This window comes from Hypanus sabinus, chromosome 30, assembly GCF_030144855.1.
Source record: "Hypanus sabinus isolate sHypSab1 chromosome 30, sHypSab1.hap1, whole genome shotgun sequence".
In the NCBI taxonomy this organism is placed as follows: domain Eukaryota; kingdom Metazoa; phylum Chordata; class Chondrichthyes; order Myliobatiformes; family Dasyatidae; genus Hypanus; species Hypanus sabinus.
Window position 1 is genome coordinate 35,207,273 of NC_082735.1, and position 23,731 is coordinate 35,231,003.

The window sequence follows — 23,731 nt, forward strand, 5'->3', positions numbered from 1 at the left end:
AACTAAAGAGTTATGGAATAAAATGTCATTTAGCATTTTTGGATGTGTCTTTGGCCTACAGAATTGGGAATAATTTGAGCAATTATTGGGATTTGAAATGAGAACAAACAACGGAAAACATACTTGTGTGTGTTTGTGAAAGAGAAGGCTATTATTTTTATTAGTATTTCGTTAGTGAATAGATGAGCTTCTAATGGGCATTTAAAGATATTCTGAGAAATTATTTTGTTTTTGCAATGGAATGGAAGTGGGAGTGTGAAACTCATATTTCTGTACTGCACAGCATTTTCCTCATCTTGACAGAGGTACTACTTATCACCATCATTTTCAATTTGCCTACTGATGACTTCCATCTGAGCGTGGAAATGGTGGCCACATGAGTAAAGACTGGAAGTAATTTTGGTGTGTGTGCAGGGCAACCATAAATTAGTAATTGTAGGAAAAAGAATTGAATATAAGGTTGAGTATTCTCTGTAGTTCAACTATAAGAAGTAAAATCTATTTTGTAAAATCAACAGAAGTTTTCTGTTCATATATATAATTTATAAAGCTTTTTATAATAATTCAAGAGTTGGTGTTATATCTTAATTAAAATCCAGTTATTGCAATGTCTAAACATTACGTTTATCTTTATCTCAGTCATATTAAGAGTGGAAATGTGTTTTCTTTGATACATCCATGGGTAGTCAAATGTTGAAATGTTTTTAATATTCCTTTAATTTCAGTGAGTGATATGGCAGAGTGCATGATCAAGAACTGAAGTGTTTGAATTTGGAAAAATTACAGTGGTTTAATAAAATAGTTTCTGTGGAAGACTGCTAATGTGGCTTGTAAAGATGGGACAGATGGTCCACCAATGCAGAGCAATGGCTGAAAACAATAAGACCAAAAGCTGAAGTAAATTGAGAAGTAGTAATTAGACAGCTGGATTTGAAGAAATGAGAAGTGTTTTTTTTCTTTACATTCATGTCTCAGTAACACAATCCCATCATGTAAAATAGTCCTTGTAAGGCTGTCCTTATCCTCAAGGGATTGGTTCCAGGACCTCCCGCAGATACCAAATAATGCGGATGCTCAAGTCCCTTATATAAAATGGCATAATATTTGCATATAACCTACGCATGTTCTCCCATATACTTTAAATCATCTCTAGATTACTTATAATACCAATTACAATGTAAATGCTATGTAAATAGTTGTACAACACACACAAAATACTGGTGGAACACAGCAGGCCAGGCAGCATCTATAGGGAGAAGCACTGTTGATGTTTCGGGCCGAGACCCTTCGTCAGGACTAACTGAAAGGAGAGTGATGCACCATCAATAACGCTGGGAGACGGGAGGCGAATGATAGGCTTTTATTAGCAGCAAACGAGACCACTACATCCTGGAGACTGAGGGAGGAGCAGTGCCTCCAATAGCCTTTATACCGGGGTCTGTGGGAGGAGCCACAGGAGCAGTCAGCAGGGGGCGTGTCCAGACAGGTATACATAGCTTACCACATTCACCCCCCCCCCCCCCCCTTTGTTTTAAAAGAGAGTCCCCACGGGACAAAGTTTCTTACAAGTATATTTACAGGTTAAGTCTATCAGGCGGTTGAGTCTGTCGCTGCGATCTAAGTAGCACCGGTGACGGTGGTTGTGCTGGCTCCGGCCTGACTTGAGGTGCCAGCCCATTAGGCGTTAGTAATTCCTCACTGTATCCAGAGATACCAGCCATGTGACAGATGCACTGCCACCTGGCTGGTCAGAGGACACACCACATGCCAATCAACATGGTGCACTGCCACCTGGCTGGTTGGAGGACACACCACATGCTAATCAACATTTGGTCCCTCCCAACTAATCACTGCACACCTAAATTATTGGTCACCTTAATTGGATTGTCTCGCCCAGCCCCATTCTATAAAAGGTGAGACTTGTGCCTGGCTCGGTCTCTCTTACAGACCACCTCATTGGAGGTAAGTGCATTGATTTACGTTTGGGAAGGTCTGTCGTTTGTCCTGGTAAGGGAGCTGCGGCTATCCAAGGTCAAGGGGGATAGCTGTTGTAGTTCTTTTCCCTTGTTCTTTGTATGTGTAACCGTACCCTTTCCCCACACCGCTTCCTGTGTATTGTAGTTGCTTGTGTTGACCGGACTTCCCCTTTAATAATAAATTCCTTATTATTAAAACTTTGTGTGTCCAGGCCTCTACTGTTGACACTCAAAGAACCAGTTATTTCCATCACAACACTCATGCGTGTGCGTGGCGCCTGGTATGGGAGTGTCGTGAGGAGGCTGTGTAGGGCTTGGTGTGTGCGGTGTTTTGTGGGTATATACATCGCTGGATACTGGGTTCATAGTCACCGTGGAGTGTTCGGGGTAGGGGTCTGGTGCTCCTGCGGGCGCCAGGTCGCAGACTGAGACCGTGTCCTCCCGCCCATCAGGTAAGACCATGTAGGCATACTGGGAATTCGCATGAAGTAGGTGAACCCTCTCAACCATCGGGGAGTATTTATTGCTCCTCGCATGTTTCTGGAGCAGCACTGGCCCTGGGGATGTCAGCCAAGCTGGTAGGGTGGTCCTAGTGGCAGACTTCCTGGGAAAAGAAAAGAGTCGCTTATGAGGGGTGGCATTGGTGGACATGCATAACAGGGAGCGGAGGGAGTGGAGTGCCTCGGGGAGGACCTCCTGCCAGCAAGAGACCGGCAATCCCTTTGACCTGAGGGCTAAGAGTGTGGCCTTCAACACAGTGGCATTCTCCCTCTCCACCTGTCCATTCCCCCGGGGATTATAGCTCGTGGTCCAACTAGTAGCAATACCCCTAGCCAGCACGTACTGGCGCAGCTCGTCACTCATAAACGAGGACTCTCTACCACTGTGGATATAGCAGGAATATCCGAACAGGGTGAAGAGTTGGCGCAGGGCTTTTATGACGGACGTGGCAGTGGTATCGGGGCAGGGGATGGCAACGGGGAACCGCGAGTACTCGTTGATTATGTTGAGAAAGTAGACATTGCGGTCGGTGGAGGGAAGGGGGCCCTTAAAGTTGACACTCAGTTGCTCAAAGGGGCGGGTGGCTGTTTAGTTGCACCTTTTCAGGACGGTAGAAGTGCGGTTTGCACTCAGCGCAGACTTGACAGTCCCTGGTCATCATCCTGATGTCCTCAAGGGAGTAAGGTAGGTTCCAGGCTTTTACGAAATGGTAAAGTCGGGTGACCCCTGGGTGGCAAAGATCTGCATGGAGGGCGTATAGCTGGTCGAGCTGCGCGCTGGCACACGCTCCCCGGGATAGGGCATCAGGGGGCTCATTGAGCCTCCCAGGCTACAGGATGTCATAGTTGTAGGTGGAGAGTTCTATTCTCCACTGCAAAATTTTATCATTTTTGATTTTGCCCCGCTGTTGGTTGCTGAACATGAACGCAACTGAGTGCTGGTTGGTCAGCAAGGTGAACCTTTTGCCGGCGAGATAGTGCCTCCAGTGCCTAATAGCTTCCACAATAACTTGGGCTTCTTTCTCCACCGCGGAGTGCCAAAATTCAGGGCCCTGAAGGGTACGAGATAAGAATGCTACCGGCCTTCCTGCCTGATTGAGGGTAGCAGCCAGCGCGAAGTCGGAGGCATCACTCTCTACTTGGAAGGGAATGGTCTCATCCACCACATGCATCGTTGCTTTGGCAATGTCCCCTTAAATTGGCTGAAGGCCGCGCGGGCCTCGGCGGAGAGGGGAAATGCGGTGGACTTGACTGGGGGGGGGGCCTTGACTGCGTAGTGAGGGACCCATTGGACGTAATAGGAAAAGAAGCCCAGGCACCATTTGAGGGCTCTGAGGGTGGTGGGAAGAGGGAGTTCCAACAGGGGGCGCGTACGGTCGGGGTCAGGACCAATGACCCAGTTCTCCACGACATACCCAAGGATAGCAAGTTGGGTGGTTCCAAATACACACTTGTCCCTGTTATGGGTGAGATTAAGAGCTTTGGCACTTGGAAAAATCGTTGGAGGTTGGTGTTGTGATCCTGCCAGTCGTGACTGCAAATGGTGATGTTATCCAGATATGGGAACGTGGCCTTCAGTTGGCATTGGTCCACCATCTGGTCCATTTCCCTCTGGAAGACAGAGACACCATTCGTGACACCGAAGGGGACGCGCAGGAAGTGATGGAGCCTGCCGCCCGCCTCGAAGGTGGTGTAGGGGCGGTCCTCAGGGTGGATGGGGAGCTGATGGTAAGCGGATTTTAGGACTATCGTCGAGTACACCTTGTACTGAGCGATCTGATTGACCATATCCGCGATGTGGGGTAGGGAGTACGCATCAAGCTGCGTGAACCTATTGATGGTCTGGCTATAGTCTACGACCATCCTATTTTTCTGCCCGGTCCGAACAACGACCACCTGGGCTCTCCAAGGACTTGTGCTTGGCTCGATGATCCCCTCCCTGAGCAGCCGCTGCACCTCTGACTGAATGAAGGCCCTGTCCCCTGCACTGTACCTCCTGCTTTTAGTTGCCACAGGTTTATAGTCGGGGGTCAGGTTGGCGAACAGTGGTGGGGGAGGGATCTTGAGGGTGGAGAGGCTGCAGGTGGTGTCAGTAGCGCAGCTGTCGGCATGGTGCTGGGTGGGATGTGCGGGTCGGTGTGTGTGTGGTCAGTAGCGGGGTATATGATGAAGTCCCACAAAACTGAGGATTTCTGACAGTGATTGGTGGGAGGGGCCCGTCATACTCCATTGTCACACTTTTCAGGTGGCTCTGGAAGTCGAGCCCCAATAGCACAGGGGCACACAGTTGAGGCATGACCAGTAACGCAAAGTTCCAATATTCTGTGCCCTGCACCACCAGTGTCACTACACAACCCCCCCGGATGTCTGTGGAATACGACCCAGAAGCCAAGGTGACCTTCTGGCTTACCGGCTGTGTCACGAGTCCGCAGCGTTGCACTGTGTCCGGGTCAATAAAACACTCAGTGCTGCCCGTGTCAAACAGGCAGCTAGTCCTGTGACCCTCCACCAGGATGTCCATCATTGACCTTGCAAGCTGGTGTGGAGCGCTTTGGTCGAGGGTCATGGAGGCCAGAGTTGCATCTCTGTCTAGGTGCCCGGTAAGCACCCATGGGTAGGGGCAGGACGAGGTGGCACCGACAAAGCTGGCTGCCCCCATGCTTCACACGAGGCGGGCAGGCAAGATGGTGACCCCCATGCCTCACACACGGCGCTGCTCGACCCCGCTCATGGTTTGGACTTACAGGCCTTGGCGAAGTGGCCCTTCTTCCCGCAGCTGGAGCAGGTAGCTTCATGGGCCGGGCAGTGTTTTCGGGGGTGCTTTTCGAGTCCGCAGAAGTAACACTGCGCGGACTTGCAACTGGCAGCAGCCGAGGTCGATTCGCTGGCGGGTTGCGGGGACTTCACGGACTCGTGACTGGCAGCAGCCGAGGTCGATTCGCCGGCGGGTTGTGGGGTTTGCAGCGTCCACGGGGCCAGCGGGAGATCGCACGCCTGGAGAGGATCAGCGTTGTGCAGAGTAGCCTCCAGCATGTCGGCCAGCTCGATCGCCGAATGTAAGGTAAGATCAGCGTGTTCCAGCAGTGGCCGGCGCACGTACACTGACCTGATCCCTGTAACGAAGGCGTCTCTTACTAGCAGCTCCGCATGCTGCAACGCCGTCAGTCCCCTGCAGTCGCAGGCCCGCACAAGTGTCTGTAGGGCCCGGACAAACTCAGCGCTCAACTCTTCGGCCCGCTGCCACCGTGTCACTAAGTGATGTTTTGCGTAAACGGTGTTCACCAGCCGCAGGTATTGTCTTTTGAGGACGTCCAGTGCCCCTTGGTAAGTCGGCAGGTTCCTGTTCAGGGAGTAGACCCACAGACTGACTCTGAAGAGGAGAATTTTGTGCATCGTTGCAGGCTCAGTCTCACATATCTCTTCCAGGTACGATTGAAAGCATGCAAGCTAGAGTTCAAAAGCGATGCTGGCTTCCAGAGATTGAGGGTCAATATCCAATCTGTTGGGTCGTAAAATGCTCTCCATGTTTTAAAATTGCGGCTAATAAAATTGATGCACCATCAATAACTCTCGGAGACGGGAGGCAAACAATAGACTTTTATTAGCAGGAAATGAGACCACTACATCCTGAAGACCAAGGGAGGATCAGTGCCTTCAATAGCCATTATACAGAGGTCTGTGGGAGGAGCCACAGGAGCAGTCAGCAGAGGGGCTTGTCCAGACAGTTGTACATAGTTTACCACAGAGAGATACTAAGAGATTGGAAAGTAGTGGGGAGAGGGGGAAATGTGATATGATAGGAGAAGACTGGAGGGGGTGGGATGAAGCTAAGAGCTGGAAAGGTGATTGGTGAAAGTGATACAGAGCTGGAGAAGGGAAAGGATCATGGGACGGGAGGCCTCAGGAGAAAGAAAGGGGGAGGGAAGCACCAGAGGGAGATGGAGAACAGGCAGGGTGATGGGCAGAGAGAGAGAGAGAGAGAGAAAAAAACAACTAAAATTGTGAGGGATGGGGCAAGAAGGGGAGGAGGGGCATTAATGGAAGTCGGAGAAGTCAATAGTTGTTATACTGGTAATGTTTAGACAAGAAAGACGACGAAAAAAAACTGTACATGTTCCTCTCGCTCACAACACAGACAGCGAACAAACGAGACGCAAGGCGAACAATGATCAAACAATGAGTAAAACTTTTAATCATCTCTAGATTACAGAATTTATAACACCTAATACAATGGAAATTCTGTGTAAATAGCTGTTACATTGTCTTGTTTAGGGAATAAGGATGCTTTACAGGAGGCTCAATAATACTAAAGTCTGGAACTGTGGAGGTTGAGGGCTGAGAATCTTCAGGCATTGAACATCAAGACTTCAGAATTGCAGATGCTTTAGTTAGAAAAATTGTTATAGGAAGCTGTCCCTTTTCCTTTGCATCATCAAACAAATCTTACAAGGTAGCCTTTCTCTTCCATGAGTTTCTTGAGCTCCTCTGGGAACGCTGCTGCAGCCTCAGCATTGGATGATGCCGATCCTCTTGTGATCTTTAAGTTCTTGAAGCTGTAGCGCTTTACATAGCCAGCCAGCCATTCCTTACTAGCTTTTAAACTCTTTTCTCTCACTCTCATCAACCCCGTCACACAGTAGTGCTCATAGAGACTAAGAGCTTTTTCACGTTTAATTTGGCCATCGACAGGGATATGCTTCTGTGACGTGTCCTCTAGCCACACACTTAATGCTTTCTCAGTCTTCGCAAGCACTTTACCATGAACAAGAGAGACCGTTTTGCTGTTGTAGGGGCAGCATTAACACTTCCATGTATTTGCCACTTTTCAAAAGATCTAATATTTCTACTTTCTTTTTTAGCACTTTGGCTTTGAGGAATTGCTTTGAACATATAATTGCTTTTTAGGAGCCATTTTTTCCACAGGAACAAAGTAGCAAATAAGCAAAATGCGAGGCAAACAATGCTCGAACAACGAGTGCTGGAAGAGCACTTCCAGGTTTTCTCAATTACTACTTCAACACTATCAAATAGACCAAGAAAAGACAAATTGCAGAAGGTCAATCACAAACAAGAAAAAATCTGCAGATGCTGGAAATCCAAGCAACAGATTGTTTGGTCAGAGTGTGGTCTTAATGAGCCCCTAAAATGGGTTTTGATAGTTATCAAAGAGTTTAGGACTAGGATGGCTAAATGGCTGCTTGCCATTGATGAGGTACAAAAATTCAGGTTACAGATAAAAAGATGATTGAGGTACAAGCCTGTCTCTGCTCACTGCTCTGTTAGGAACCTGATTTAGGGGCTCAACTCTCTTCTCGTGCCCAACTACAATGAAGCAGTTGGTGATTTTTTTTCGTTGCTACATGGCTTGCTGTAGTGTGAGCCACTGAGCTAAAGTACAGTAGCTGTTTAGGTGGGCTGGAGAGAGTGCTCACTTCGTATTGATTTCTAGGGATTACAACTACATCTGTCAAGCACAAGACGGAGCAGGACTGGGTCATTTGGACCATTGAATCTGCTCTACCATTTGGTCATGGTTGATTTAGACACAGTGAGCATGGACCTTTACTGGGGACTGGTAACAGCTGTTCTGTGGAATCATACAAAGGATAAACATGCACCTTGTCTATGCTCACCGTCTAGTATTCAAAAGTACTAATCCTATTTACACTTAGTCCATAATAGTTAATTGTCTTAGCGGAATATCTTTTCCTCAAATCTCCTCTAACCTTCCTTAATCTTTATCTTGAAACTATACTGTCTTGTTTTGACAATTTTATGGGGAAATGTAACTTTCCATCCTCCCTATCTATGCCACGTATTATTTTATATACCACAACTGTACACAATACTCCAATTATGGCTTCACTAAAGTGCTATGACTATTGAAGCCTATCGTCCTGTATGCCTTTTTCATCACTTTAATTGCCTGTGTTGCTACCTTTAGGAATTTTGAACATGTATTTCAAGATCTCTTGTGCTGTGTCATTAATGATGTACTCTGATTAGACCTCACAAAATTATTAAATTGAATTGACTTTATTTCTTACATCCTTCACATACATGAGGAGTAGAAATCTTTACGTTACATCTGTCTAAATCTGCAATCAGATTCATAGCAATTTATAATAATAATAAATAGAACAGTCAATGTAACATAGAATACACCCAAGTCAGCACGAGTTAATCAGACTGATGGCTCGGTGGAAGAAGCTGTCCCGGAGTCTGTTGGTCCTGGCTTTTATGCTGCGGTACTGCTTCCCGGATGGTAGCAGCTGGAATAGATTGTGGTTGGAATGACTCGGGTCCCCACTGATCTATGGGCCCTTTTTACACACCAGTCTTTGTAAATGTCCTGAATCATGGGGAGTTCACAACTACAGATGTGCTAAGCTGTCTGCACCACTCTGCAGAGTCCTGCGATTAGGGGAGGTACATTTCCCATACCAGGCAGTGATGCAGCCAGTCACTCTCCTTGCCAAAATCTCACCTTGAGACTACCATAGAGATCTGCTGCCATAACTTATTTTTAAATTGCCTGCATCCAATTATCTTTCTCATCACCTTCTATTGCATGTTTGGACACTCACTTAGTATTTTAGGAATATCTATTGAATTGCAAGTTCACTGTATTATTTGACTTCACTTGCAAAATAGGGAAGTTCTATTATTTTATGCATTCTTTCACTTTATAGTAGAATATAACGTTAGCTGGTATATGTACAGAATAGTCTGAACATAGAGGCTCGTCATTTATTAAATAACTCTCCTGTGACTTTTAAACTGCTTGAAGATTTATGTTGATTGGGAAGAAGTTGGATTTGGCTCAAGGTAACTGTTTTTCAAGATGTTTTGTGTGTCAGTTTGCCTGCTGTGCTGAAGTCATCTGCTTAGGTGAAAGATACAAATTTGGCAATGTTCTCTCTCCCTTCCCATCCCTACTCTGCAAGTTTCTGCATGCACTGGCTTTCTGAGATTTACAGTTAGTAAACCATTTCTTGATAATTGCTTTCCTCTTTTCTTGATATATCTGGGTTATGTCTACAGATAAGCAGAGGTTTATAAAATAATGAATTTTACATTTTGTGTTTTAAAAAAAAATAAAACTTAGATGAGAACGTATTAAATTCCGTCCATGTACTAGAACACACATTTGTACCCATGTTAAAACATGCCTGCAGTCTTTGAAAAATCAGTTTTAGTAATGTTATCCTTTAAGCAGAACTATACTTAATGCAACATGCACTTGGCAGAAAACAACTGTTTTTTCAATTATTCAATCCATTCTTAAATAAGCGATGTTAAATGCAGTGTCCTGCATTGCTGTGGAATAAAATTTGTGACAGAATGCTGAGAAAGATTGGAACAAGATCCTGATTTCTTTGGTATAGGTAATAGAAGTATATTTTGGGTTGTTTTAACTGACCTACTGTCATACTACTTCGAGTTGTTTAATACTAGCGTGTATGTGTGGCACATTTAATGTACATTTAACTGTCAAAACATTATTATTAATGGCAAATTTCTCCAAAGACCTGGTGGAATTTATTCTTATGTTTTTAACATAATATGGTTTTAGAACATAGAACAGTTCAGTACAGGAACAGGCCTTTCAGCCACCATATCTATGCCAACAATGATGATTCCCATATGACTGCATGTGATCTCTATCCCACTATCTGTCTGTATAAACACTACTTAAACATTGCTATTGTATCTGCTTCTATCACTTCCCCGGTTCCATATTCCAGAAACCTATCACACTGTTTGAATAAAATTTTATTAAAGGAAATGTTAGTTAATTTTTTTAAAAGTTTACCATCCCATTCTCATCTTACATATTTGTCAGGTTACCTCTCCAAAGATAACACTCCAAATTTGTCCAACATAGCTAATACTCTCCAATCCAGTTAACATCCTGGTGAACCCCTTGTGCACCTTCTCCAAAGCTTCCATGTCCTTCATGTAATGCAGTGACCAAAATTGCACATAACACTCCAGATGTATCAGAGTTTTATCAGCTACAACATGACTCACAACTTTTATACTTGATGCCCTGACAATGAATTCTTGCATGCCGGTATCTTTTATCTCGTTAAGCAGCTTTGTGGCACCTAATCAAATGTCATCTTCATTCTTCTCTAAAAGTCTGCATTAAGTGCAGCTTGTACACAATACCTTTTTACTTCATTTGGTTGTCAGCCATAACCTAAAAGAGCTTTACTCAATCATTGTATATTTTTTAACCAAGTATTTACGTATTTGAATTTTATTGTACTTTCAATTATGAGGCCTACTCATAATTAGTTTATTGTAACAAATAGTATATTGACATTAATAGTATATTAAGACCTGTTTCAAAAATAAAAATATGTAACTGTGCGATATGATAGGTTGGCGGTGCCTAAATGGTTGTCTTTTTTTTAACATAATTGCTGTCTGATTATGACCTTCTGCCTATTTGTGACTCAAGAGTAATTGTTATCATTCTGTCAATGGAAACAGGTAATGTAAAGGAATGGGAGAAATAAATAATAGAAAAGTTAAAATACAGAACAAGTATAAACTTGAGTAACCAGGAAAATTTTACAGAGTACTTTCTGTCTGGATCTGCTAGTTTGAGTTTTGAAATTAATATGCCCCAGGCTACTGTGGGAGGCCAGGGAGGAGATTGCTGAGCCTCTGCCAATGATCTTTGCATCAACAATGGGGATGGGTGAGGTTCAGGAGGGTTGGCGGGTTGCAGATGTTGTTCGCTTATTCAAGAAAGGGAGTAGAGATAGCCCAGGAAATTATAGACAAGTGAGTCTTACCTCAGTAGTTGGTAAGTTGTTGGAGAATATCCTGAGAGGCAGGATTTATGAACATTTGGAGAGGTATAATATGATTAGGAATAGTCAGCATGACTTGTCTAGCCTGATTGAATTTTTTTCAGGATGAGACTAAGCATATTGATGAGGGTAGAGCATTGTAGTGTGTATCGGTTTCAGCAAGACATTTGAGAAAGTAAGGAGGCATGGGATCCAAGGGGACCTTGCTTTATGGATCCAGAATTGGCTTGCCCACAGAAGGCAAAGAGTGGTTGTAGGCAGGTCATATTCTGCATGGAAGTTGGTGACCAGTGGTGTACCTCAGGGATCTATTCTGGGCCCTCATCTCTTAGTGATTTTTATAAATGACATGGATGAGGAAGTGGGGGGATGGGTTAGTAAATTTGCTGATGACAGAAAGGTTGGGGGTTGTTGTGGATAATGTGGAGGGCTGTCAGAGGTTACAGCAGGACATTGATAGGTTGCAAAACTAGGCTGAGAAATGGCAGATGGAGTTCAACCCAGGTAAGTGTGAGGTGGTTCATTTTGGTAGGTCAAATATGTTGGCAGAATATAATATTAATGGTAAGACACTTGGCAGTGTGGATCAGAGGGATTTTGGGGTCTGTGTCTATAGGACACTCAAAGCTGCTGTGTGGGTTGACTGTGTGGTTAAGAAGGCATACGGTGCATTGGCCTTCATCAACCATGGGATTGAGTTCAAGAGAGGAGAGGTAATATTTCAGCTATATAGGACCGTGGTCAGACCCCACTTGGAGTGCCGTGCTCAGTTCTGGTGGCCTCACTATAGGAAGGATGTGAAAACCATAGAAAGGGTGCAGAGGAGATTTACAAGGATGTTGCCTGGATTGGCGAGCATGCCTTATGAGAATAGGTTGAGTGAATGGCCTTTTCTCCTTGGAGTGTTGGAGGATTAGAGTTGACCTGATAGAGGTGTTCAAGATGATGAGGGGCATTGATCGTGTGGATAGTCCCAGTTCGTGAGGCTTTTTCCCAGGGCTGAAATGGCTAACACAAGAGGGCACAGTTTTAAGGTGTGTGGAAGTAGGTACAGAGGAGATGTTTGGGGTAAGCATTGAGTGTGTGGAATGGGCTGCCAGTGACTGTGGTGGAAGCAGATAAGTAGGGTCTTTTAAGAGGCTCCTGGATAGGTACATGGAGCTTAGAAAAATAGTGGGCTATGGGTAACCCTGGGTAATTTCTAAAGTAAGTACACGTTTGACAAGGCCTTGTGGGTTGAAGTGCCTGTATTGTGCTGTAGGTTTTCTGTCTTTCTATGATGTGGTGCAATGACATTGCTATAAAGTTATTTTACTTTTATATAAAAGATAAGTAATTTATTTTTTGTTTTTATCTTTTTTTTTAGATTTGTTTATAGGGGAACTCATTTCATATGGCGACCTCTAGCAAGCGAAGAGACTCGATTGAACAGCAGACTAGCACAAAAGGTAGAACACTAGTGTGCTTTGAACAACATCCTTTTCCTGTATTCCTACATTTTCTGCTATGCTTTGTCACCCAGTGCTGTGAAGATTTTGTATTATGTCTATTTGGAAGTGTATTTGCACCTTTTTTTAAATACATTCTACTTTTTCTGTGTATGTATCTGCCTTCTTATTTAAATACTTCTGTGCTGGCTACTTCAACTATTTTGCTGTCATGATTTCTACATAAGGAATTAAAAAAACCTCTTGAAATCTTTATCAAATTCCTTTTTGAATTTATTAGTGACTAATCGACATCTTTCCCAAAAATTTGAAGCACTTCATTGTTCTCTGTAAGTATAACCTGTTGATGCCCTTCATAATTAAAAAAAAATCCATTCTGCATTGCTTTGATATTTTGGAAAAAGACTATTCAGTCTTTGCTAGAAGATGTATAATTAATATTCCATAATTTGTAGAACACCTAGTGATGTATCTTGTGAGCTGATTATTTCACTGTACTCTAATTAGAAAAAAAACATAAAACGCTATAAATGCCCAGCAGATCAGGTAGAATCTAGAGAGAAAATAATCTAATATTTTAGGTTGATAATTGATTTTTATGACTAGGTAAAGTTAGAAAACAAATGTAACACATTCCACAGAAATGGGAGAAATGATAAGAATAAAGAAAATTGTAGAGACTAGGAAACTGGCACAAATTGGTAGCTCAGGCTGAGAAAGGCTTGATGAACTAGCAGCTGATCTGTCTGGAAAAGATGCAATTACAAGATGAATAAAGATGAGAGAGATGCTCTTCCATTTCCTCATTTTGCCAGTCTAATTTCTTCCCATCTTTTGGGGGTTCTGACATAGCAGGATATTTAGTGCTGGACACTGTTACGAACCCCGTAACTGGGTCACTTACCAGCAAAGATAGAGAGGTCCGTTGAAGTCTGATGATACTATTTTTAACAGTATTTATTAGTAAAAATACACAAAAATAATATCAATGCAAATATACAGATAATATACGTCGTCAATACTAAAATCTAAAAGTGCGGGTATAATAATAATCAATAAGAAATAAGCTCTATCGTTGTCTAGGGGATAATGAATTTGTCTGATGGAAATATACAGTTCACTGCAGTTCCACAAGCTGCCGTCTTTTGGTTGTCGCTGTGTTGCACTTTGTTGGAGAGAGAGAGAAATAGGAATAGAATGGGAACAGTTACCGCTACGGGTTTTCCAACCTTTATGATTTTGATCCGTCAGGAGTCTCGTTGTCGTGGCCTTTCACTTGTGGCCTCTCCTTTAGCTAAAGCCGTTCTTCCGTGGTGAGCCTGCCAACCCAGGCAAGGAAAGGACACACACGAGCCCCCACCGGCTGTCGCTATTAAACGCTGTCACGGGATTTCTAGCGTTTCTCCTGGTGCATCTGAAGGGGTTGTTCCCCAGACCCTCTTTTATCCTTACTCACGGGGTGTCAGATGTCAATCAGGTTGGGATGATGCAATCCCTCAACCAGCCCACTCTGGTCATCCCCTGAGGGGTTTCAATGAATAGTATAGTACTCAATACACAATTCCATCTCCAAGAGACAATAGCCGTTATCAGTGGTTTTGTTTCGCTGAGGCCAGGACACATTCCAAACCTTGTGGATTCTGCATGTCTCTCTCTCATTTCCTGGGTCCCAGACCCAAATTAATAGTGATCTTGCGATTCTCAAAAAGGAGGGGGCAACTTTGTACCCATCGGCCCCTCAGAGTTGCTGCACGTTCATAACAACACCTTGGCCAAATGGATCTTGTCATTTGAGTGAGGGTAACGAAGAGAAGACAATTTGTTACTGAGCATTGAAGCTAAGAATAGTCAACTTCCAATAACTGCTCCCAAAAAAATTGATAGAACTTTATAGGTGAGGACCTCGATACTATAACTATCACTGAAAAGGTGGTGTTGAGCAAATTTGTGGGCCTAAATATAGGTGAGTTCCAGGGGACTGAAAGAAGTGGCAGAGGTTATAGTTGAGACTTTGATAATTTATCAAAATTCTCTGGACTCTGGACAGGTCCTGGCAGATTGGAAGAAGGTGAAAGTCACACCACTGTTCAAAAAAGGATATAGGCAAAAAGGCATTTAATGATAGGCCAGTTAGTTTCATATCTGTAGTTGGGAAAGTGCTTGAAGCTATCATTAAAGAAGAATAGTGAGGCATCTGGAAAGAAGTGGGCACACGCAGCATGGGTTTAATTAAAGCAGGTCCTGTTTGACAAAATTGCTGAAGTTCTTTGAGGGTGTAACAAACTGGATAGGGGGAAACAGATGAATGTTATTTACTTGGATTTCTGGAAGGTGTTTGATAGGGTGCCACATAAAAGACTCATTCATAAGATAAGGTGGGTAATGTATTAGTGTGGATAGAGAATTGGTTAACCAATAGAAAGCAGGGTATTGGGATACATGGTTGTTTCTCTGGTTGGCAATCACTGGTAAGTGGTGTGTCGCAGTTTTCGGTGTTGGGCCCGTAGCTGTTAATGTAACGTTCTCCTTCGCGTGTACTGATAACGCCAAATTCAACGTCGAGATAAACCAGTTAATAAGAACCAGATCGCAGTAAGATTAACCATTTACTGTTCACTCTTCACATTAACATATGGTGAAAACTGTTGATAAAACAATACAAGATTGATACAGTATTTGTTCCTTCCTTAATATCACATTTCAAGTGTAAATACTTGCAAAGGTGACTATAACTACATTACACTAAGGTGCAGTATACAGGGAGAGTTTACCTGCTCCATTGACTACTTTAAATACACTTCCATGCAAACTATCCGCGACTCTTTAACTAACGAAAGCATAAACATTATCTACCGTCGTTACTTCTAACAGGATCGGCATTAACATCTTAGTTCAATATATCGATTATCTATTAACTTACAGCGTTGCTCTCACTGTGATTTCTCATGCCTGCAAAACAACTTCTGCTCAGGTGAGCCTCGTGGTAAGCCCCCACCCTCGCGCTAATTTCAAACCGGTATTTTCCCACAAGACGCGGCGAAACCGGATGTGACGTCATCGCATGCCGATATATTTTACATGCAATGAATATGCTTTAAACACTTCTAATTCTAACTAGAAAATACTATTGAATGAATTACTAAGCGAAAATATTATAAACTAAATAACTGTCGTAAAGACAGCACAGTTAACAATATGCATTAATGATCTAGAAGAGGCGACGGAGTGTAGTGTATGTAAGTTTGCTGGTGACACTAAGTTGAGTGGAAAAGCAATTTCGGCAAAGAATACAGAGACTGTGCAGAGAGATAGGTGAAGTGAGAGGGCAAGGGTCTAGCAGATTATTATTTAAATGGTAAAAGATTGCAGCATGCTGCTGTGCAGAAGTACTTGGGAGTGCTTGTGCGTGAATCAGAAAAGATTGGTTTGCAGGTGCAGCCGGCTGTCAAGAATGCAAATCAATGTAAGCCTTCATTGCTGGAGGGATTGAAGTTGAGAGGAGGGAGGTTATGTTGCAACTGTATAGGGTACTGGTGAGGCCACACCTGGAGTACTGCCTGCAGTTCTGGTCTCCTTACTTGAGGAAGGATATACTGGATTTGGAGGCATTGCAGAGGTTCCAGAGATGAGGGGGGGTTAGACTATGAGGAGAGCTTGAGTCACCTGGGACTGAACTCACTGAAATTCAAAAGGATGAGAGGAGGTCTTGTAGAAACACAACATTCAGGCAGAAAAGGTGTTTTCACTGGTAGGTGAGACTAGAACTAGGGGATATAGCCTCAAGATTCGGGAAGTAAATTTAAGATGGAGATGAGGAGGAACTGCTTTTCCCAAAGAGTGGTGTATCTGTGGAATTCTCTGCCCAATGAAGCAGTGGTGGCTACCTCAGTAAATATATTTAAGACAAAGTTGGACAGATTTTTGCATAGTAGGGGAATTGAGGATTATGTGGAAAAGGCAGGTATGTGGAGGTGAGTCCATGGCCAGATCAGCCATGATCTTATTGAATGGCAGAGCAGGCTCGACAGGCCAGATAGCTCCTCTTTCTTTTGTTCTTATGTTGTTATGTGCAGATTTATTCTCCTTCTGTTAATAGAGTTCAATATTAAAGCAATATAAGCTGGTGCTAATCTGAATTATGCCTCAACTTTAAAGTATCTTTGCTAGTGTTGGTGTAGGCAATGATAAACTTTATGTGTGAATAAGACCAGACTCGAGCCTATATTATGATTTTTTTTTCTAATCTTCCCTTCAAAAACTGCCATGCTTCTGAGCTATCTTTTTCAAAATTAATTACACCGGCTATAAATGTGAAGTACTTAACAGTTTTCATTTCATGAATAATACATGTGTTCTAATAAATTTAATATTTTGCATATATAATTAGTGTCATACAAAGATATTGAGAATATTTTCCAAATTAATGACTTCTAGCACAATCTTTTCTCATCAATAAAAGCAAACATCTAAACTAGGTACATAAATATTTAATGGTCAGTAGTAAATGTTGAATTTAGAAGTTTCTGGAGAGTGATAAAAATGTGAAACTTGTACTAGGATGAATAGTTGGGTAATAGCACAGGCAAATTTAGCAAGAGTCAAAGTTCGAAGTATATGTATTGTCAAAGTACAACCCTGAGATTCATTTTCTTGCAGGCATACTCAATAAATCGAACAACCATAATAGAGTCAATGAACAACCACAGCACAGGGCAGACAACCAGTGTGCAAATCCAAAAATACAATGATAATAAATAAGTAGGCAATAAATAGTGAGAACATGAGATGAAGAGTCCTTGAAAGTGAGCCCATAGGTGTGGGAATATCTCAGTGATGGGCAAGAGAAGTTATCCCTTGTGCTTCAAGAGCCTGATGGTTGAGGGGTAATAATTGTTACTGAACCTGATGGTGTGAGTCCTGAGGCTCCTTTACCACCTTCCTGATGGCAGCAGTGAGAAGAGAGCATGACCTGGATGGTGGGATCCCTGATGATGGATACTGCTTTCCTGCAACAACGCTCCATTTAGACGTGCTCAGTAGTGGGGAGGGCTTTACCTGGCATGGATTGGGCCATATCCACTACTTTTTGTAGGATTTTCTGTTGATGGGCATTGGTGTTTCTATACCAGGCTGAGATAAGCCAGTCAGTGTACTTAAAATATATTTAAATGAGATTTTGGTGAGATCAGGTGGTGGAAAGGCATTTGGATTAGCAACACTGGCGTAAAAATCCAACATTTCATTGTGATGCAATAAATACTTATAATATATACAGGTTGGTGTTGTTGCTGAGAAAATCTGTACCACAAATTCTACTAATATTTCTATGACTTGGCTTATTTTGTCAAAAGTGAAACAGTAATTAATAGGTATGGTGCTGGTTATTGATGTGAGGTACTGATGAAGGCTTATGTACATGTATCTTCCAGCATAGAGTGCTGCATTGGGTGAGTCATTTAGTAAAGAAGAGTGGAGTTATTTTCATTGTGTTATCCCAACTCAATAAAAGAAACAATTCCTGGAATGAAGTTCCATATTTTACAATGTGTTGCTAGGGGGTGCATTTTATTTATATCTGCTCAGTGCCACTGTTGGTTTGTGCAGTAATAAGGGATTTTGTTTTGTGCAGATACTTGTTGCATTTCAGTTTAAGGCATGTAGCATATTTCACTTCACTGCCCCCCCCCCCACCATTCAATTTTGTGTGCAACTATTTTTTTCAGCCTGTTAAAATTTTATCTCTAAGTATCAAAGGTTTACATGTCTAATGACACTTAGAGAATGGCTAGCAGCAGGATGGCAGGCAATTACCGTAAATTCCGGACTATAAGCCGCTACTTTTTTCCCACGCTTTGAACACTGCGGCAACACTGCGGCCTATACTACGGTGCGGCTAATGCATGTTTTCTTTTCATGCCGCCAAAAACATTTTGCCTCGTAACAGTAGACCAATAAAATTGATGAGTAGTTCAGAGGTCCAATGAAATTGTACGATAAATCAAGCGCACTTTCACAATTAAATTATTGTAAATCAGTCATTTGTACTCACCCTCATCAACATGGAGAACACTCGAAGAAAAGCATATGATGCAGTTTTTAAGTTAAAGGCGATCAATCTGGCGGTTGAAGAAGGAAATCGAGCTGCTGCACATAATCTTGGCATAAATAAATCGATGTTGAGACGGTGGAGACGCCAGCGTGAAGAACTGAGTCAATGCAAAAAGACGACAAAAGCTTTCAGAGGTAATCATAGCAGATGGCCCGAACTTGAAAACTTTCTTGAAGACTGGGTTAACACACAGAGAGCAGGCGGCCGCGGTGTTTCCACCGTGCAGATCAGACTGATGGCTAAAGCAATCGCCACCAAAATGAAAATCGAAGATTTTAGAGGTGGGCCATCGTGATTTATGAGACGAAAAGGCCTGTCCGTCAGGGTACGCACGACTCTGTGTCAGCAGCTCCCTCCCGACCACGAGGAACAACTTGCTAACTTCCGCACATTTACTCAAACAAAGATAGCGGAGAATTCCATCGGGCCAGATGATATGATAAATATGGATGAAGTACCTTTGACGTTTGACCTGCCTCTCACTCGGACTGTTAATAAAAAAGGTGACTCGTCCATCACACTGAAAACAAGTGGCCATGAGAGAACGCATTTTACTTGTGTTCTGAGCTGCACAGCATCCGGACTAAAGCTTCCACTGATGGTGATTTTTTAAGCGGCTGACAATGAAAGTTCAGTGAAAGCTGCCATCAAGAGTACAAACTCGATTCCAGCTGTGATTCCTGGGGGCACCACTAAGTATTTGCAGCCACTGGACATCAGTGTGAACCGGGCATTTAAAGTGGCGCTGCGCGTTGAGTGGGAGGCTTGGATGACGAGCGGCGAGAAATCCTTTACCAAAACAGGACGCATGCGAAGAGCATCTTTAACTCAAGTCTGCCAGTGGATCCTAAATGCGTGGAGCCGTGTCACAACTTCCACCATCACCAGCGGGTTTCAAAAGGCTGGACTGCTGAGTGATGAAGAGGACCGCATGCGCTCAAGTGAGAGCGACAACGAAGAGACTGAAGTGAGTGACGAGATCCTGAGGTTTTATTCAATTCGGACACTGAAGGACTTTGATGGTTTTAGTGCGCAGGAGGAAGATGAAGAAGGCGATCAGTAACTTTTCCTGGCAGGCTGCAGTATATATATTTTTTTTACCAGTCGTTAGGAGATATTGGAACGTTGTTCGTGCACTGTTCAGTAAAAAAGTATACGCAACGTAATTTGTGTGTTACCGATACGTATGTATATTTAAAAGTAGCTGTGTTACAGGCACTGTTCGAAAAAAAGCATTTGCAATATATATTTGTTTATGTTACCATACAGATTTAATTAAAAGTTAAAAAATCCTCACGTGTAATATCTTTCTGTGTAAATATCTCATATTACAACGTGGGACACCTGCGGCTTAAAATCCGGTGCGGCTTGTACAAGTACAAAATTGATTTTCTTTCTAAAATTAGAGCGTGCGGCTTTTAATCAGGTGCGCTCTGTAGTCCGGAATCTACAGTAGGTTAAAACTTTTACCGCCCAGCACTGCTTGTTAATCGGCTCGTAACAGTGTCCCAGTATTAGTAAAACTGTTTTAAGTGGGGATGTTTTGTTGCAGCAGAAAATTGATAGTTAACCCATGAACATCTGTCTAGAATGCAAGCTTGAATGTGAAATTCATATCTGGTTAGGATAAAATGCATATTGCAATGTCCAAATTAATGAATATGGTGTACTCTGATTTAAGAGTCCACTGGCTATATAGAAATTGAAAGTATCTAGGTGCGCCAAATATTTGATTTGGTTTGGATTCTTGAAGAACAACTTGATTTTAGACCTTATAATAAGCAAGGTGCAGACACAGAAAAAATATCCCAAATTCCAGTAATGAGCTGACTGTGACCATCTGTGATAGTAACAAGTGTTGGTAAAATCAAAATCAAAATGGGTAAATTCTGGAGAAAACTTTTAACAGGTTTGCTCAAAGGGAAGTCATAGTTATTAGAAGATGCTGTAGATTTCCCAATCTTTTTTATGCTGGGGACCCCTGCCATTAACCAAGGTACATTGATGGTCTACGAGCTTTTTTGGAGCACTATCCAAGACTGGACCTTTTTAGGTTACTTAAGAAGTGAAATACAGTTTTCAATTGCATTTGCAGCATATAATGAGAATCTCTGTCTATAGGTAGCAAGACCCAGAAGTAATTCAAGTATGGGCTGATCAGTATAAAGTAGCACTTAGTCACATAGACAGCAAGCTGTAACTTCACAAGCAAAAGAGATTCAATGACACTAACCTCTTCAAATTCTTATAAATATCTGGAGGTCATCATTAAGCAGAAACATAGCTGAACCACCCCTTTCAATACTATTGCTATAAGAGCAAGTCAGATGCTAGAATTTCTGGAGCAAATTTCATGTCTCTTGATTCTAAAAGCCTTTTCACCATTCACAAAACAAGGGTTATGCAGGTGCAACAAGTGATTGGGAAAACTAATAATATTATTCATTGTTAGGGGAATTAACTTTTAAGGCAAGGTGAATGTGGTTCAGTTATTATAGGGCTGTGAGACCATATTTGAAGTATTGGTCTCCTTAATTAAGGAAGGATGCTAAAACATTGGGAGCAATTCAAAGATTTCCTGGTTATCTTGTGAGGAATAGTAGAACATGCTGGGCTTGTATATAGTTGAGTTTAAGAATCTTACCCTCCTCTTCTGATGGGTCTTGTGAAAGAGAAACCTGTTTTACTGGAATGTTATCATGCATCTTAAACATATATTCATTCCACTACTGGCATAAAGAGGCACTATTGTTTATCTATAAAATCTACTGCATTTACAAAACAAAGCTCTTCTAGCAGAAAATCCCAAACTTCGAGCCAAAATAAGACAAGGAAATTTTGTACGTATCCTCCTCAAACTGTACATTGTCTGTGCTTGGAATTACAGTGGATACTGGTTAATTGGGCCATTAGTTAATTGGGGAAGTTGTTTATTTGAGACAACACTTAAAGAACAAAAAGTAATCAAGAAAATAGCTGGGATTCCTTTCGACTATTTGGGACACTGTGGTGCTTAATTGGGACAGGGGATTGTTGCTGAATGATTTCTAATTAGCGTAAATGACATGCACTTGTGTGGCTGTTAGACATTACACACAGTGCTTAGGATGAATAGTTTTCTAAAATAAGTGAAGCCAAGTCACTTTTTATTGTCATTTCGATCATAACTGCTAGTAGAGTCCACAGTAAAAACGAGACAATGTTTTTCAGGACCATGGTACTACATGAAACAGTACAAAAACTATGTAAAAACAACACAAAAAAAAGTGCAGGCTTTACAATAAATAATAAACAAGACAATAGGCACAGTAGAGGGCAGTAAGTTGGTGTCAGTTCAGCCTCTGGGTATTGAGGAGTCTCATGGCTTGAGGGAAGAAACTGTTACATAGTCTGGTCGTGAGAGCCCGAATGCTTTGGTGCCTCTTCCTAGATGGCAGGAGGGAGAAGAGTTTGTATGAGGGGTGCATGGGTTCCTTCATAATGCTGTTTGCTTTGCGGATGCAGCGTGTATTGTGAATGTCCGTGATGGCGGGAAGAGAGACCCCGATGATCTTCTCAGTTGACCTCACTATCCGCTGCAGGGTCTTGTGATCCGATATGGTGCAATTTCTGAACCAGGCAGTGATGCAGCTGCTCAGGATGCTCTCAATACAACCCCTGTAAAATGTGATGAGGATAGGGGGTGGGGGATGGACTTTCCTCAGCCTTCACAGAAAGTAGAGACGTTGCTGGGCTTTCTTTGCTATGGAGCTGGTGTTGAGGGACCAGGTGAGATTCTCCACCAGGTGAACACCAAGAAATTTGGTGCTCTTAACGATCTCTACCGAGGAGCCGTTGATGTTCAGTGGAGAGTGGTCGCTCCGTGCCCTCCTGAAGTCAACAGCCATCTCTTTTGTTCACATTCAGAGACAGGTTGTTGGCTCTGCACCAGTCCGTTAGCCGCTACACCTCTTCTCTGTATGCTGACTCGTCGTTCTTGCTGATGAGACCCACCACAGTCGTGTCATTGGCGAACTTGATGATGTAGTTCGAGCTGTGTGTTGCAGCACAGTCATGGGTCAGCAGAGTGAACAGCAGTGGACCGAGCTGACAGCCCTGGGGTGCCCCCATGCTCAGTGTGATGTTATTGGAGATGCTGCCTCTGATCTGAACTGACTGAGGTCTCTCAGTCAGGAAGTCTAGTATCCAGTTGGAAGTATTTGCATTCAGAAAGCAGTGATTTTTGTAACTGATAGTTGATGAAAAATAAACAAAGACAATTCAAAACTATTTTGTTGGTTTCAGACATTCTGGTTTGGAGATGCCAGATGTGGCCCTGGGTGAAAATGAAACAATTTCACTACTTCAACAGATTAGGAACTATGAAGAATTTGAAGCTATCAACAATCATCTTGATTGTTAGAATGAAAATGAAGGTTTGGAGGATGCAATTGTCGAAAGCATTGTGTAAAAGCAATCAATTTGACCTAGACGTCTGCACTAATTTTCATCATTTACAGTCAAAAGAACACAGCAGCACACAGTGGATTGGTTCCTCTGTCGATAACTGTTAGGAACTAATATGCAGTTTTATAGTACTGTAGAAGTATTGATAGTGTTCTAGTTTGTTCTATTTTTCTGTTAAATCTGTTTATACATTACCTGCCCTCTCTTTGCTCGACCTAATTCCTTTTAATGCCCCTCTACAAATTTGTGTGATCCTGTAGGGTCACTGGTATTTTCAGTTCTTAAACCTGGTACGTCACTTTTTAAAATTTAAACCTAGTCGTCAGACTTCCAAGTTTGATTGAACCTGGTTTTTCCTTTCAGCATTGAGTCGTACATTGGCTCTGAACTCTCATTTTGTTTTCAAGTAACTCCTGAGTGGTTA

General features: G+C 42.6%; 1 protein-coding gene across 4 annotated transcripts in view; it reads left to right on the forward strand.

The window, feature by feature from the left end:
* The window catches only part of cep85 (centrosomal protein 85), a 132,714-nt gene that overhangs the window by 14,085 nt on the left and 94,898 nt on the right, over window positions 1-23,731 (forward strand). For all 4 annotated transcript variants that reach the window (XR_009508713.1, XM_059954688.1, XM_059954690.1 and 1 more), the window contains one exon: window positions 12,671-12,752. Coding sequence is in view for 3 of the 4 variants with exons in the window: in XM_059954688.1 (XP_059810671.1) it covers window positions 12,698-12,752 (55 nt within the window). In the remaining variant the exon portion in view is untranslated. The remainder of the gene's footprint in view (window positions 1-12,670; window positions 12,753-23,731) is intronic.